Source organism: Lepidothrix coronata, unplaced genomic scaffold (assembly GCF_001604755.1).
Source record: "Lepidothrix coronata isolate B3197 unplaced genomic scaffold, Lepidothrix_coronata-1.0 Scaffold77, whole genome shotgun sequence".
NCBI lineage: Eukaryota > Metazoa > Chordata > Aves > Passeriformes > Pipridae > Lepidothrix > Lepidothrix coronata.
The window spans coordinates 1,825,328-1,841,114 of NW_016690257.1; the positions used below are offsets into that span (position 1 = coordinate 1,825,328).

Genomic DNA, 15,787 nt, shown 5'->3' on the forward strand with positions numbered 1-15,787 from the left:
GACAATGCTGTGAGTGCTTGTGGTCCCGCTCACCCCGCTGCTCATATCAGTTCACAGTGCGGAAAAACTAAAAAACCTAATCACTCTTTTTTTTTTTTTTAATTTTTTTTTTAAATTATGTGGCTGTGTGGTAAAAGCCTCACATTTACTGGACAATGGCACCAAAGACATTGTCAGTAGCCCTTCAAGTACAGCAGATGTTTCGTATCATTCAGCTTTGCAGTACTTTGCCTCTTGCACTCTTTGACCTGTGCCTGATGAGCAGCCCTGGGGACGAAGAGCTGAGGTGCTGGTAGGGTAGAGGATGGACATGGCCCAGCCCAGAACCCCACAGGGCTGGGCTGGGCTGATCCCACAGTGTGGGCAGCAGGGGAGGGGGGGATTCTGCCCCTCTGCCCCCTCAGGTGAGATCCCCCTGCAGAGCTGCCTCCAGCCCTGGGGAACAACAGCACAGTGATCTGGAGCTGCTGGAGAGAGTCCAGAGGGGGCACCAAGTTGATCAGAGGGATGGAGCAGCTCTGCTGTGAGGGAAGGCTGAGAGAATTGGGATTGTTCAGCCTGGAGAAGAGAAACTTCAGGGTGACCTAATTCTGGCCTTCCAGTACCTTCCAGGGAACCTACAGAGAAGATGGAGAGAGACTTTTTACAGGAGTGTATAGCAAGAGGACAAGGGGGAATGGCTTCACACTGAAAGAGAGTAGGTTTAGAGTAGATATCAGGAAAAAATTCTTCCCTTTGGGGCAGGTGAGGCCCTGGCACAGGCTGCCCAAAGAAGCTGTGGCTGCCCCATCTGTGGAAGTGTCCAAGGCCAGGTTGGACAGGGCTTGGAGCAACCTGGTCTAGTGGAAGGTGTCCCTGCCCATGGCAGGGGGGGTTGGAATGACATAATCTTTAAGGTCTCTTCCAACTGTCTTACGATTCTCTGAAATCTGGCACTGCTACATCGATCTGAATTTCCTACTGCTCACACAGGTAGCAGAGAAGAAGCCACAACTCACCAACAAAGTCCGTTAGGTCTATTATTTTTTTCTTTTATTATAACACACATCCAAAATGGCCTGTCAGGGTTACCAATGAAGTAAACGAATGACCAGCTGTAAATTACAAGTCACGTTGATTTGAGCTACACTGAGTAAAAAAGGTACCTGGGGAACTACAGGGGTTTCTTCTCATGTTGTTCTTGGAGGCACATGGGAACAGCTGACAGCACCTAGCACTCAGCCTCACTGCTACCCCATACATGCCTTCCAAACAGAGCTATGAGGGCGACCGGAACAGCCTGGATGGCTCCTGTCTCAGCGTGTCCAGTCAGGACAGCAATGCAAACCTGAAGGAGACCAAAAAATCCAGCCTGGTCAAGGCAGCAGAAGAAGGCTCAAGTGAGTGAGCGTGGATGAGCGTTTGCCTGCATGCCTGCATGTGTTCTTGGCTTTCAGTGCTTGGTGGGCTGCGTTCATCCTGCTGAAGATCAAGGAGAGGCGGGACAAATTGTTTCTCTTTTCCTTGTGTCATGACTGATTTGGGAAAGGCTGGATCAGGGCTCGTGTTCCTGCGTTTGTTGCTTTTCCTATAGCTCTCTGACCCCAGCAGTCGAAAAAGCCGTGGAGTTGACAGCGACTTCAATGTTTCTAGCCTATTTCTTTGACCTACTCAAGATGGTATCTCATGTAGCATATTAGATCTGAATTACCAAAGGTGTGTTTGAATTTCTTGGGACCTTATTTGTCCCATTTAAGCCACCTTCCCTTTTCATGATCAGATTATCAGTGCTTCATCACCAATGATATTTACTTCGTATGAACTTAAACGTGATTTATTTTAGAACCCTTCATGTTTTCTCCTTACCACATGTAGCTGCATCACAACAGCTGTTGTGTTGGAAGGGGAGTGGGATATGGGAAGCTGAGCAATAGTACAGACAAGTTTTTTGGCTCTCAGGAAATAAGCTTCCACTGAGAGTGCTCAGTTCTTTTCTAGAAGGCTGTCTGTCTAATTACTGGGCAAAGAAGCAAGGTCTGCTGAAAGGCAGGGAGTCCATGAACTCTGGGCTGAGTTTTCTGCTCAGATAACTGACGAAAAGAGTTGGTGGCACTAGCGTAGAATTTCATCTCTAGACTCTTGTTTCTGAGACAAGGCAAAACCGAACATTAAAGAAAAACCTGTTTCTGTATTTCACTTTATAAAAAGTGAAATATGCCAGTCGGTGTCTGCAAAGGCCACCTTCACACAGGGAGTCTAGTCTAGGGATAGTGGGAGGTGTCCCTGCCCATGGCAGGGAGATTGGAACAAGATGAGCTTTAAGGTCTCTTGCAACCCATGCTTTTCATGATTCTGTGTTTCTGTGATTTATATACTCTTTTTTTTGACCACTTTTGTGTTCCAGGGCAATGACTTACCAGCTAAATTTCACCTACAGTTTTTTGACATCCTACATGGGGACTTTTAGCTTTAGATTAAGGTCTAGATGTGTGGTTACAATTCCGTGTTGTAACAACTAACTGGGCAGCATCACAGTTACTGTCTCTCTGTGTGCTCTTAATCCACAGCAAGTGCAAAATAATGAAACTTATCTTAAATTTCCATGTCAAGCAACATGCAAATTACATCATTTGCCTTAGGAGTTTAAGACTGCTTGCAAGGGGAAGCTGTCTGAGGAGACTCACACAGATGGTTACTGCAGCTCATCTGATGTCCAGTAGCTTGTTGTGGTGTGATGCCTGGGTGGCATGTCCCACACTTTTCAGCTGGGGACAGACATAATGCTGTACATTGCTCAACCTGGTCTGCAACCCATGTGTCTTGGGGCAACCCTTCTTTTGTAATTCCACATTGTGCTCAAATAAAAAAAATAAGTGATTCCCATGTTCCTTCTGATATTACTTCTGTGGTGTGACAATGGATAACATCTGCCACGTTGACATCCCTTGTAGTTTCACAAGTAATGGGTAAAACATGAGTGTTTCCCATGAGAAGCCCTCTCCAGCAGAACTAGGACCGTTCCCACCATCCCCATTATGCCAGGGTGGTCTTTCATCTCTGAGTCCTGGAGCTTGTCATCACCACTATCTCTGTTCAGTGACTTGGCCTCATTAAGGAAACTACTTCCTGAAGGAATGTCAGATAAGATGGACTGGGTGAGCCAGACAGCCACCTCCTGAGCTGGATAAAAAGCCAGCTGTTAATGAGTTGATTAGGGAAGTGGTATTGGGAGTCGCCTGGGAAAGGGAGTGAGGGCTTGAGCAGCCCAGTCCTGACTCTGGCATGACCAAACTGGCAAATGCCTTTGAGGGGCAGGAGATGATGTGAGGGTGGAGCATGGGGAAAGGTCCTCTTGGCTTGGATCCTGCTTAGGTCTGAGCTGGGCACCCTGCTCCGTGCTACCAGACAGTTCTGGAGATGGTATGGATGCATCCCTAAGGAAATCCACCCCACCGTGAGGGGAACATGTGCCCTCAAGCAACCTGACCTCTGTGCTGGAACTCAAGGGAACAAGGCAAAGAGAAATGGGCTGGAGGATCTGTGGTGTCCTGCTGTGGTCACTTGCTCCAGGTTTTGCTTCTCCCATGTTTGAAAAAAAGGGAGCTGTGAGTCCCAGAGGAAAAGGGAAACAACAGGGAGGAGAGATAAACAAATTAAAGGATCCCTTTTCCAGTTTTTCAAAGGAAAGAGCAGCAAGCAGTGTTTCCTGCTGTCTGGTATCAAGCTACTCTGTATCTCTGTATTCACTATTTAAAGTGGAAAATGATGATTACTCATAGTTCTTTTTTATAGATGTTTCAGATAGTTTGGCTTGAGGATGCAACATCAGATGGAAATGCTGGTAGTTCTCTGTACTTGGTCTGGCACAGGAGAACAGGATAAAAACTGTGTTAAAGAAAAATTTTGTCCCTATTCAAAATATACTTTATTTGAAAGTCTGGAGGTGATCTAAACATGACTGCTTGATATATTCTTATAAAATCTGCCTTGACTACAGCTACACCCTTTTTCCTGCTAAATGCATTGCATATCATTATGCTGATGAACACACTGAAATGTAAATTATACCATAAGGGGGAGAATAAATCTTGCCTAATCATCAGTTTGTTTTGTGTTGGTACACAAAATCCTCTAATTGGGGCTGAATTAATCTCTTTGGTTTCTGCTCTGTCCAGAGGTAAGAACAGGTTTGGTCAGCATGAATTCATGCCTTCCCTGATGTTGCACAAATATTCTGAGTCTGATATGAGTTTCCAGTACAACCCCCACCTCAAAAATATTGTTAGTCATTATAAAACAAAATTAGATGTCGATCTTGGATAATTTGAATAGCAACTAAACTTTTTGCCAACATATAACCCCCTCTTTTTTTTTAATCAAAAAAGTGATGATGAAGCCAGGCTGTTTTAAGTCTGTGACGAAGCAAGTTTCAGAGCTCTGAGTCTTGTCAGAACTGTTTGAACAGCCCTGCACAAATGTTCTGAGAAATCAAACGAGTATTCAGCGACTAATTCTGCACAGCCTGCTTGGCTTACCCAAATGAGCTTTTGGAAAGCCCTTGAAAAGCAGTCTGGCACTTCCTCCCTTTTAACAGCTGAACTGAAATTTCTGAAAACCACAAAAAAACCACCTCCTCTTTCCCAAGCCTTGGTCTGAAGGTTTTTTCCCTCACCAAAATTATTATGTAATGCATATAATTACTGAGCGACTTGCCTTTAATACAAGGATTATTCTCTGTCTGCCTGGATTTGTAAAGTGATGCTGAAACCCTGAGCTGCCCCATAGATCACAGCAATCCTTGAATGAGGCACAAAGGAGAGCATTTGTGGTTGTACTGGGACATTCGGTTGGTGATGGCTTACCTTGGAGTCGGCATAGATTTATTTGTCTTTATTGAACAGGGAGTGTAAGATCATTTTGGCCTAATAGCCTGTTTAAGATTTAGGTGCTCAGACTCATCTTCAGGAAGGTCTCTTGGTGTCAATAAGGATTGAAGCCCTTTGCTGTTCTGTCATCCATTAGGGAGAAATCTGGACTTATAACCTCCTTGCAGCCAGTAGGGTTGTCTGGGGAAATTAACCCTTGCAGAATTCAGTCCCAAATGTGCCATGGGCAAGTAGTCTCCAAAGCACACTTGTAACCCAACAAAGCATGATGTTATCGCTTCTCCAAATGAATTCAATGGGATGTGAACCTATTTAACATGCACAACTGCTCCCTCTGATGGGATGAGTCCCTGGTTTCCTCAAGTCTCACATAAATGCGTGGGTTTTCTGATGAATAAACCTCTGTTCGTTGCAGTGATCCCCTACCACATCACCATCACAACAGGCACAGAGTATGACTCCAGCACCGACAGCCGGGTGTACATCATCATCATGGGTCCCCAGAAAGTGCAGACAGAGAGGCTCTGGCTGGATCTCCCTGAAGGAAAAGACGAGTTTGCGGATGGCTCTGTGGAGAAATTCTCAGTTTGGGGCCTGGATGTCGGGGAGATCAAAAAAGTGGAGGTAATGCTGTGACTGCAGCGCGAGCACTGGAGGGATATGAGATACGTGGCCAAAGAAAGCACATGTTCCTGTTATTCTTAGCAGTAAAGGAGAGGCTCCTGGGTCTAAAGGGAATGTAAACAGGGATGTGCTAATGAGATTTCACATGTGTCTGAACCTGAAAATAAGTATGCTTGACAAAACCAGGATCCATGCGAGGCAGAAGATAATGGTGAATTATAAAGAAGTTTTTAACATGTCTCAGTTTTGTCCCATCTCTGGCACTGTTTTTTTCTTACTCAACCCCTTTTATTGACAGATGCAGTGAAGGCTCCCAGGATGCAGTTCTTCATCAGTCTTTTTCCTACTCATTTTTTTCACTACTTTCAGTTGGGTTTCATAAATTGTGCCAGCAGTGAGAATCACATCTTGTATAATTTTCAAGCTAAACAGGAAAATTGTTTTCACAGCTTGGAGGACCCAGGCTTAGAGAAGAGAATTAATCATCATTTGTTAGTAACGTGCACAAATAGATTTTGGTACAGGAACCATTTTTTCTGCAATGGCTCAGGGAGGCACAATTTGCATAGACTCTCCATTACTGAGCTTAAACTTCACATGAATATTCCAGAGTGTTTGCATAGATCATTGTTGCTTCATATGGCAGTTCCATCTCCTGAAATCTTGCTCCAGCCCCTCAGGGGCTGAAACCCGCAGCATTTGAGGGCTTCAGGAGCGTATTTAATTTCATTTTTACCCCATGCCCTCTGTGGAAGTAAACCTACCAGCTGATGTGTGTGCTTGTATACTTGGAGTGAGACAAGTGGAAAAAAATGCAAAGGGAGAAATCCTAACTTAGAAATTAGAAAATCTTTGCAGTTGTATGCCCTGTTTTAGCAGGTGAGAGACTGAGTCACTCACATTACCTTTCATTCAAGAAATGAATTCTGACACCTTGAGGAGTGTCCCAGTTAGATTTAAGTTTATTATCAAGCCATTTTCCTAATGCACTCCAAGTCCCTGGTTATTATGAGCATAAGTGGCACTTTCTTTCTAGTCCATCTCGAGGTCAAACTTTGACAGTGAATCAAGTGTGTAAATCCTTGTCTTCCAGACTGTGTGCATGTGGAAACAGCCATGGGCTGGGACAGAGAGGGAGGAAAAAGACAGTATCACCCCTCAGTGTCAGAGCCACAGGAAGGGCAAGAAAGAAATAGAAAGGGGTGTTGGAAGACAGTGAGGAAGGGGTAGAGAATAGAAGAAAGTAGGGGCAGACATCGTGAAATAGGCAGAGACAAGGCAAAAATTAATTTTAAAAGGAATACAAATGAGAAAGAAGAGAAAAGGTTGCAAATCAAACGTAGAGGGCTCGAAAAAGAAGTAACATATATATCTTTCAGGCTGGGTGGAGCTCTCCTGCACTCTTTCACCCCTCTCCTCAGTGATCTCACCAGTCTGCTGCCTCACCCCTTGGTCACTTTTCCCTTTTGGTTTGTAACCCCCCAGCTCATGGCTGGAGGAGCCACCTGCTCATGGCCTTCTGCCTTCCCTCACGCAGTGCCCTCCGCTCGGAAGGTTTCTTCTTGCTGATCCATGTCTCAGCGATGACATCGATGTGCCAGTCTGCCGTGGTTGCCATGGAATCAGTCCACATTTTCCTTGTAGAAAATTGCAGTGTTCAGGGACATTGCAGAAAATTGCTAGTTATCTACTTGGGAGAAGTGAGGAACAGTTCGTTCTTAGATTTGGCATTTGTCTGTTTCTGTGGAAGGTGAAAAGTTCTGAGTACGAGTTACCATGTGAAAATAGGATAGTGTGAAGATTAAGTTTCCAGGAGCGCTCTGTATAACCCAGGCAGCAGACTGTACAATTTAACAGGATCTCAGGATTTGCAGTGTGATGCCATTTCTAGTTTGGTATTATTCTCCTGCTGCAAATACACTTCAGTGAAAGCAGAAACAGCAGAACATGAAGTAATTTGAAAGGGGCCTATTTATACCCGTCTCGTGAGCCTACAGATGTAATATTTACTACTGGTGTGCTTTAATAGACATCCTGACATTAAAATAAATAACACAAGTTATTTGGTGTAGGCTCTTTATACTGTGTTTTCAAAACAAGTTTTAATATTTCTTCTCCTAATGAAAGAAACTTTCTCAGTTCCTGGACTGTTGTCACTGCAGAGAGATACAGGTACATCCAGAAGAGCCATGTATTGGTTTGCTGTTATAAACCTCTTCTGGTTCAGGGCCTTTCTCCATCACAAACACAGAGTAAAATCAAGGACATACAAGTGTTTCAAGTGCAAGTCCAGTCCCTCGGTGACTAGGGACTTGACCCTCAAGTCTCTCTAGCATTGCCTGGACTTTTCAGAATAAGTAGAAAATCCATTTTGGTTTTCTTCTTTTCATTCTTTCTTTCCACAGAAAAATTCTCTCACATTTTGCCTCTGCCATTGTGTTCAGTTGCTGTGTGATCGTGAGCTGCTGAGTACAAACTGTGCATCTTAGTGATGTGAAGTACTCAGCAGTCCCTGTGAATTACTCAACAGTCTCTCAAGGACAGTAGGAACAAATTACAAAGGTTTTCAAACAGCTCAGGGATCTACCTGCCTTTGAAATTTTGCCATTCTAATTTAGTTCAAGCATCTCATCCCGAACAACTTGTTGTGATATTGGTGTGCACATCCAGGCTACACTGTGGCTGTGGCTTGGGTTCGCTCACTCTGTTGGCATGGTCTGTCTAAAGATTTGCCTGGAACTGAAAGACAAATCCTGGTGCTCTTCTCTAAAAGTCCAGCCATATGTAAGACTTGGCACTGGCTGAATTTATCCCAGGATTTAAGACATTGTTCTTGAGGTTCTTGGAAATCTGCTTGAGCACAGGTTCTCCCAGGCAGCTGGATGCAAAGGATGTTTTGTTCTGGCCAGTCACTGATACCAAAAAAAGTTAAAGGTTTCTGTGGAAATCTGGTACCTAACAATGTCTTGGAATGATGCTTTACCCAGAGAAGCTGTGGCTGCCCCATCCCTGGAAGTGTTCAAGGCCAGGTTGGAGAGGGCTTGGAGTAACCTGGGATAGTGGAAGGTGTTCCTACCTGTGGCAGGGGGTGGAAATGGATGATCCTTTCCTTAAGGTCCCTTCCAAACCAAACCATTCTGGGGTTCTGTGATTTGGGCAGTGTGTAATGAATCCAAAAGACCATCAAACTTTAATAGGCTCATTGGGATTCTCCCTCCAGCTGCTTTGTCCCTGCTTCACTGCAGAACTCTTGCCCTGAACTTTCTACACTGCCTCATCCATGCCATCCTGCAACAGATCTCTAGAGGCTGCATGCAGACTCTCAGAGGGGCTTTGGGTTTGGAGAAGCCCAGCCAAGAGAGGGAATGGGAAGGCAAGTGTTATATTCCCATTCACCTCACACCCCAAGAATTGGAGGATTAATGCATCCATTGTAGACTTGAATTTCCCTAGTGGTTAGCTCTAATTTTCTGCAGCTGTACAGACATTAGTATAGCAATAATACTCCTAATAGCAGTGATGGCTGAGACAGTCAGATAAAAAAGATCAATTGTTTTTTGGGGAAAAAAAAGATACCACAGACATATCACCCCAGATGAATCTATTATTAAAAATTACTTTCTGAGCCACCTTAAATATCCTAATAATTTAAAAACAAAAAACATCAAGAACTAAGGACCTCATTTTCCTAGTAATGGTGCAAACAACACTGAAAATAATGAAGTGCAGGTAGGTCTTTTATTCAACCTTTTATGTGCAGTTAGCTCATTGGAATGACTGTCTGACTGAGGTTTGTACATCAACTGAGATACATTACTTCTAAGTCTGCCCTGGGATGAACTGTGCACCTTCTTTAAGAGGGACATGAAGGTTCTCGGAGAAATTTCCACTATCAGCATCCTTTTGCTGCTGACATACCTGTAGGAACACTGCTTGTTGCTCTTCATGGCCCTTTCCAGGTTCAGCTCCAGGTGGGCTTTGGCTTTCCTAAACTCACCCCTGCACACTTGTGCAGCGTCTCTGTATTTCTCCAGGTCCTCTGCCCCCGCTGCCACCTCTAGTGTTCTTCCTTTTTCCGCTTAAATTTTGTCAGGAGCTTGTTGCTCATCCGTGCAGTCTTGTGGCCACTCTGGAGTGACTTCCTGCTCTCCTTGCACTCGGAGGAGGTGGTCCTGGAAAACCAACCAGCTACAGATGTAAGCTCCATCTGCTGTCTCCTGTGCAAACATGGAGCTTTTGCAGTCTAAGCAGATAGGAAGCACAGAAACAGCCTCATACATATAGTTGACTTCTACGTGGATTTGTGAGGGAAGGAGAGTTTGAATAACACATGTGGGTGTTTGCTGAGCTGCGTCTTTCCTCTTGGCTATGAAGCTTTGGATAGTCACTTGTAGAGTGTGGTAACAGCAGTGGAAGGGCTTGGAAGAGTGGAGAAATGGGTGTGCTGACAAGTGCAAATGAGCAGATGGAGGTCAAAGGAGCAGAAGCAGAATAGTAAGAGACTGGACATGTTTTCATATAGGTCAGTCCAGTCTGCCTTGCTTTTTCAGGGGGACTGGCAGTGTCCTGCCTTCCCTCATGCTTAGCAGCTGCTGACCTGAGCTCCCTTGGCCACATCAGCTGCCATATACACTGACATCTTGCCTGTTGGGCAACAGTGGCATTATTCCAGAGCTCCCTCATGGCAACCTCCCAGTATCTGAAGGGGACTATCTGGAAGCCAGAGAGGAGACTTTTCATCAGGAACTGTAGTGATAGGACAAGGAGTAATGGTTACAAATTGAAAGAGGGGACATTTATGTTAGATATTAGGAAGAAATTTTTTACTGTGAGTGTGTGTGAGGCCCTGGCACAGGTTGCCCAGGGAGGCTGTGGATGTCCCATCCCTGGCAGTGTTTAAAACCAGGTTGGATAAGACTTTGAGCAACCTGGTCTAGTGGGAAGTGCCCCTGCACATGGCAGGAGGTGTTGGGACGAGATGATCTTTAAGGTCTCTTCCAAACTTGAACATCCTATGATTCTGTGATCCCTCTGTGGAAGTGGTTTGTGTGATGGTGTCGTGGACTCTTAGTCCTCCTTTAACCAGGAGGTGTTTTCCCTCTGACTCCCACAGGTGGGGCACGATGGTGCCACCCCCGAGAGCTGCTGGCTGATGGAAGAGCTCAACATCGTCGTGCCCACCAAAGGCGTCATGTACAACTTTGTGGCCAAGTGCTGGCTGGCCAGAGACAAAGGTGATGGGCTCACCTCACGAATCCTCAACATCCTGGATGCAGAATGCGTCAACATTGGCGTCAAGGTAGGCACCAGGCTCTCTTTGTGTCTTTTAGCTGCTGCAGGGGCCTCTGCTGACACAGGTTGTGTGTCAGCAGCTCTCACACTTTGACTTCTGCAAGTGGCTTGAGCTTTTTCTTTGGTTTCTCTTTCTATGTTGTTTTTTTTTTAGCAAAATCTTTAGGCACAGTTTAGAATCATTACTGTTTAGAGCCCTGTTTATTAAAGCTGGAGGGATGCAGCTGTGGCATTGATGGGAGGGCAGATCAGGTAGGGTATAGTTCGTCAGGATGTCCTCATTTTGTCATCACACTTGGAGCAACCACTGCATCACCCAGTACCCATAGGTGGGAGCAGCTGCAAGGTGAGGAAATACTTCTAACTCATCAGATTAGAGTAGTGGAAATATTTAATTATATATATATATTTATATATATTTATATATATGTATGTGTGTCTGTGTATAAAATATATATTTATATATTTTATTATTTGATTATATTTAAATTGTATTATAATATTTTAATCTCTGCATAGTGTGGCTACATATGGGATTTTCTAATAAGGGGGTAGGGAAACTGAATTCAGTCAGAAACTAATAATTATTGGAAGTTGCTGAAACATGGAGACATTTGTAAGCTTGATCTTTGAAAAGAATAACTGATTAAAGTTGAATAAGTAATGAAAAGAAACTCTGTAGTCTTTTCATCCATATATATGAATTTTGAAGTAATATCTGCTATGCCATATTTCAAGAAAGTACAAATTGGAAAGCTGAGCTATGCTGATTTTGGATGTGAGATTTATGACAGAAATAAGAGTCTGGATGAATGTGACAATAATACCGTGTTTAATACCTGTATGGCAATTTAAAATCTCTACAGCTGTGCTTCTATTTACAGTCAGCTTACACTTTCATAGTACATTAATTTTTCTTTATGCTGCTCTTGATTCCCAAGCTAAAGATATCCTCCTGAAATCTTCCTTGTTCCCCAGACACCCAAAAACTGGATAACATTTTTAGCATCTATGAACGATTCAACAAATCAGCGCAGGTTTCAGTGGTGGAATTGACCTAAGAGAGAATAAAAACCTCCCTCACCCTGAATACCAAGGTTAAAACCAGTCTCATAAAAATGTCCCATCTGTCATTTAACCTCCTGGATAAGGTTTCCAAGCTCCTTTTGGTGAGCTGATGGCCTGTCTGTACACTGAAGTGGATCTTAATGAAGAGTTATGTTCAATCTTCTTTTAAAAGCACAGTCCTGAATATTTATTTTCCTAAGTACACCAAAAATAGACACACCTAACTGCAATTTTTTTTGTATGATGTTGGGCTAGAAACTTGCTGAAGGGTTTTAGGGAAATCCAGGGAGATGCTTGGGATGTGAAATCAGAAGTGAGCATTTGAGGTTCTGACCAGCCTCCTAGTTGAGGGAATTTGGGGCTGTTCCCTTGTCAATAGCTGCAGTTAGTTTTGAGAGTTCAAGGACAACTAATATGTTTAGCATCTTTGGTTTCTTGTTTTTCTTGCGCTTAACTCTTGTGCAGCCACAGGTACCCATTGCAATTTAATTTTCTTCTTGACTTGATATTCCCTCTTTTTTTGCTTTAAATTGAGAAATTACTCAATATCCACTGTAGTCATTAAAAGCATTGGTAAAAGTTTCTCTTCTCCTTCCTGTAGCAAATATGATGCATTGCTATGATTTAAAATGTGTGTGGGTGAATATGTGATGGACAGGTTACTCAGGATCAAACATGAAAAATAATTTTTCTATTATGTTATTCCTTTGCACTGTTTGTTTATTTATTTATGTGACAGTCACAATTCAGACCAATAAAACTGGCCTAGCAGTGCACTATTTGAAATATGTTTTGTTGGGGCTGTTTCTTGATATTCTTCCACTTCTTAAATCCAGAAGTCTTGTTACCATAGCTATGATCTTGAAAGCATCTAAGTGGCCTAAAAATCTTAATTGCACTGACAGCCACTGAGACTTTCACATTTTTGACATGTTTATTCTGAGTCTTATTATTCCCGTGTCAGGAGAAAAGAACAAAATTAGGCTAATAAGGTGAAAATGATACAAAACATCTTTTCACAAATTGGCATGGCTTCAGTACACGAGATCTGGGAACACTCTGCGTTCAATGCAGCAGTGAGAGAATAAGATGTCTGCATTTTTCTGCCTTAGAGAGTGTTCCAATGTACAGACTTCAAAACTATTATTCATGTTGGACTAAATGTTGCCCAGATGAACACCGAACACTCGGGGGAAACATTTCGCAGTCAAAAAAAAAAAAAGAAACAATTGCGCATTTGAGAGATGGTTTGGGCTTTTTTTTGGTTGGGTGTTGGTTTTGTTTTTTTTTTTAATTAGCAAGATTTTGGTCCACTGCAGGAGTCTGGAGTGCTGGGAGATTTCCAGGAGGAGATGTCAGTAGCAGTAGGTTGGAGACCCAGCCACTGATGTGATGGTTGTGACTCCCATGGAGAAGCAGTTTAACAGGTCTTCATCACTGCTGTTGCAATAGGACAAGGGATAATGGTTTTAAACTGAGGGAACGTCAGCTTAGATTAGATATAAGGAAGAAATTTTTTATGCTGAGGGTGGTGAAACACTGGCACAGTTTTGCTCAGCGAGGTGGTGGATCCCCCATCCCTGAAAACATTCAAGGCCGAGCTGGACGGCACTTGGAGCAATCTGGTCTAGTGGAAGGTGTCCCTCCCCATGGAAGGGGGTTTTAAAGGTCCCTTCCAACCCAATCCATTCGATGATTCTATGGTTCATATGTTTGTCATGATGAATGTGTCTCATTTTGAGTCAGTCTAGGCTGAGAAAATCTGCAGAAAAAGTCACAGATGATGCTAATACCAAGGTCCTGTAAGACCAAGGTTCAATCTCTAACTTTTCCTCTGGGAACCATGCTGTGGAGAGAAAACAAGAAGCTGTGTTGTAGCCATTTCTGAAAAAGAAGTAGATCTCCAGCAAAGCCGGTCTAGTGTTTTGCCCAGGCTTTTGCATGGTTTGGGGACAGCTGTTCAAATGAGACCTTCTGTTGTGGTTTTAAGCCCAGCAGGTGATGAAACTCCATGCAGCTATACTCACTCAGCCCCTCCTCTCTTCCCTCCCCACCCTGGTGGAATGGGGAGGAGAATTAAAGTAAAACTCATGTGCTAAGAACAGTCTAATAATTGAAAATAAAATAAAATGCAACAATAGTGGTAAATAATTATAATAAAAAGGGGGAAAGTAAGTGATGCACAATACAATTTCTCAGAACCCACTCACCCATGCCAGACCCCTCTTCCTGAACCCAGATCAGCCTCTCCCGGGTAACTGCTCCCAGTTTATATACTGGGCATGACATCCTATGGTGTGGAATATTCCTTTGATTAGTTAGGTCACCTGTCCCAGACAGGGTCCCTCCCAGTTTCTTTTGTGTGCCTCCTCCCTGGCAGAGCATGAGACAAGGAAAAAAACCAGTCCTTGACTTGGCATTAACAGCACTTGGCAAAGAATGCAAAACATCAGTGTGTTATCAGCACCCTTTTTATCCCAAATCCAAACCACAGCACTGTAACAGCTACTGAGAAGAAATTAACTCTACCCTAGTTGAAAGCAGGAACCTTCTGATTGTTTCCAACCCTCACCAGGTCCTCTACGAAGTCACGGTTGTGACTGGAGACATCGAAAGTGGAGGTACTGACACCAGCATTTTCATGACTGTCTTTGGATCCAATGGGAACACTGAGGAAATGCAGCTGGAAAAAAATGGAGACAGGTACAGTAACTGCCACTTTTGTTGGTTAGAAGTGGAGTGATGACAGATTCTTGTGTCAAGTCAAGAAGAACTTGGGTCTTTGATCATGCTCCCACTGGAACACAAAAATTAACTCCCACTGACTTTATGGATTCAGAAATGAGCCCTTAGTAAGTGTTTCTGTCAGGTAGTTTACAGACCAGAGAGCAAAAAAAGAGAGCACTGTGTATCCAGGGAAACCATTATTTGTCCAAGTTTTGTTTAACCTGCTCCTCAGTGGCTTTAGAGATAAGGAGGTAAGTGTGAAGCCCTGCATTGTCTCCAAGAGGAACTGTGAACATTTCAGGAAACCACAGGTGAAATTTCTGCAAAACTCATCTTTCGGGGAAAAACAAGGACTTTAATTTGAACATTATTTAATGGGAATTCATGAGTAAGTGCGTAATGAAAGAAATACAAACCAGCATGCCCACACCTGCCTTGGGAAGTGCCTGGGATGGGAAGATGCTGGCTGTCCTCTGTCTGCTCCTCCCATTTGCCGAGCTGGCCAGGTGCCAGCCAGCTTGGTCCAGAGGCTGTATGAGGGATGCCAGGACCTAAGCTGAGGGCCCAGCTGAAAAGTGAGCTTTTTGCCTTGGGCTCCCTGCTGTGCTAATGCAGCTGCATGGATTTGGGACTGGACCTGACTTGTCTGCAGCCTGTAAGAAAGGGACATGGGACGACATCTGTCTGCCCAGATGTGACCAGAGGTGGAAATGGGCTGTGAGCTGCACAGAATGCTGCACTGCATGCCCTCATTTTATTAAGAAGGTGAAAACTAATATTTCCTTCAGCAGAGGCAGCTAACAGGCAAGATAACCCTTGCGTGATCCCAGTGCTTCTGTAACTCAAAAAAACCCCACATGCCACTAGCCACTGTTTTCCCAATGCTTTCCTGTTCCTTCCTGGCACCTTCCTTGGTTCAGAAAGCTTTTACATGCTCAAGAATGAACCATCTTTTAGAGACAGGCTTCATCACTCTTAAATTTAATTGACTGACTACCTCTGATCCTATTCAGCAAAGCATCTACAGAGTATCAGAAGCGTTGGAGCTTTTGGCCACACAGCTGAAGCTCAGCTTGCTGAGGTGGTGCTGTATAACCGAAGATAAGGCACCTGCATAGAGGTGTTTGCTCAAAGGATGTTTTACTTGCAGCTGTCATAGCACAGTGGTTGTCTGGACAAGCATGTTCAGCTAAGATTGAAACCTTCATGTG

General features: G+C 43.8%; 1 protein-coding gene across 1 annotated transcript in view; it reads left to right on the forward strand.

Moving 5' to 3' along the window:
- The window catches only part of LOXHD1 (lipoxygenase homology domains 1), a 126,765-nt gene that overhangs the window by 72,124 nt on the left and 38,854 nt on the right, over positions 1-15,787 (forward strand). The window contains exons 28-31 of the mRNA XM_017819740.1: positions 1,256-1,379; positions 5,281-5,489; positions 10,603-10,788; positions 14,425-14,552. Coding sequence (XP_017675229.1) covers positions 1,256-1,379; positions 5,281-5,489; positions 10,603-10,788; positions 14,425-14,552 — 647 coding nt within the window. The remainder of the gene's footprint in view (positions 1-1,255; positions 1,380-5,280; positions 5,490-10,602; positions 10,789-14,424; positions 14,553-15,787) is intronic.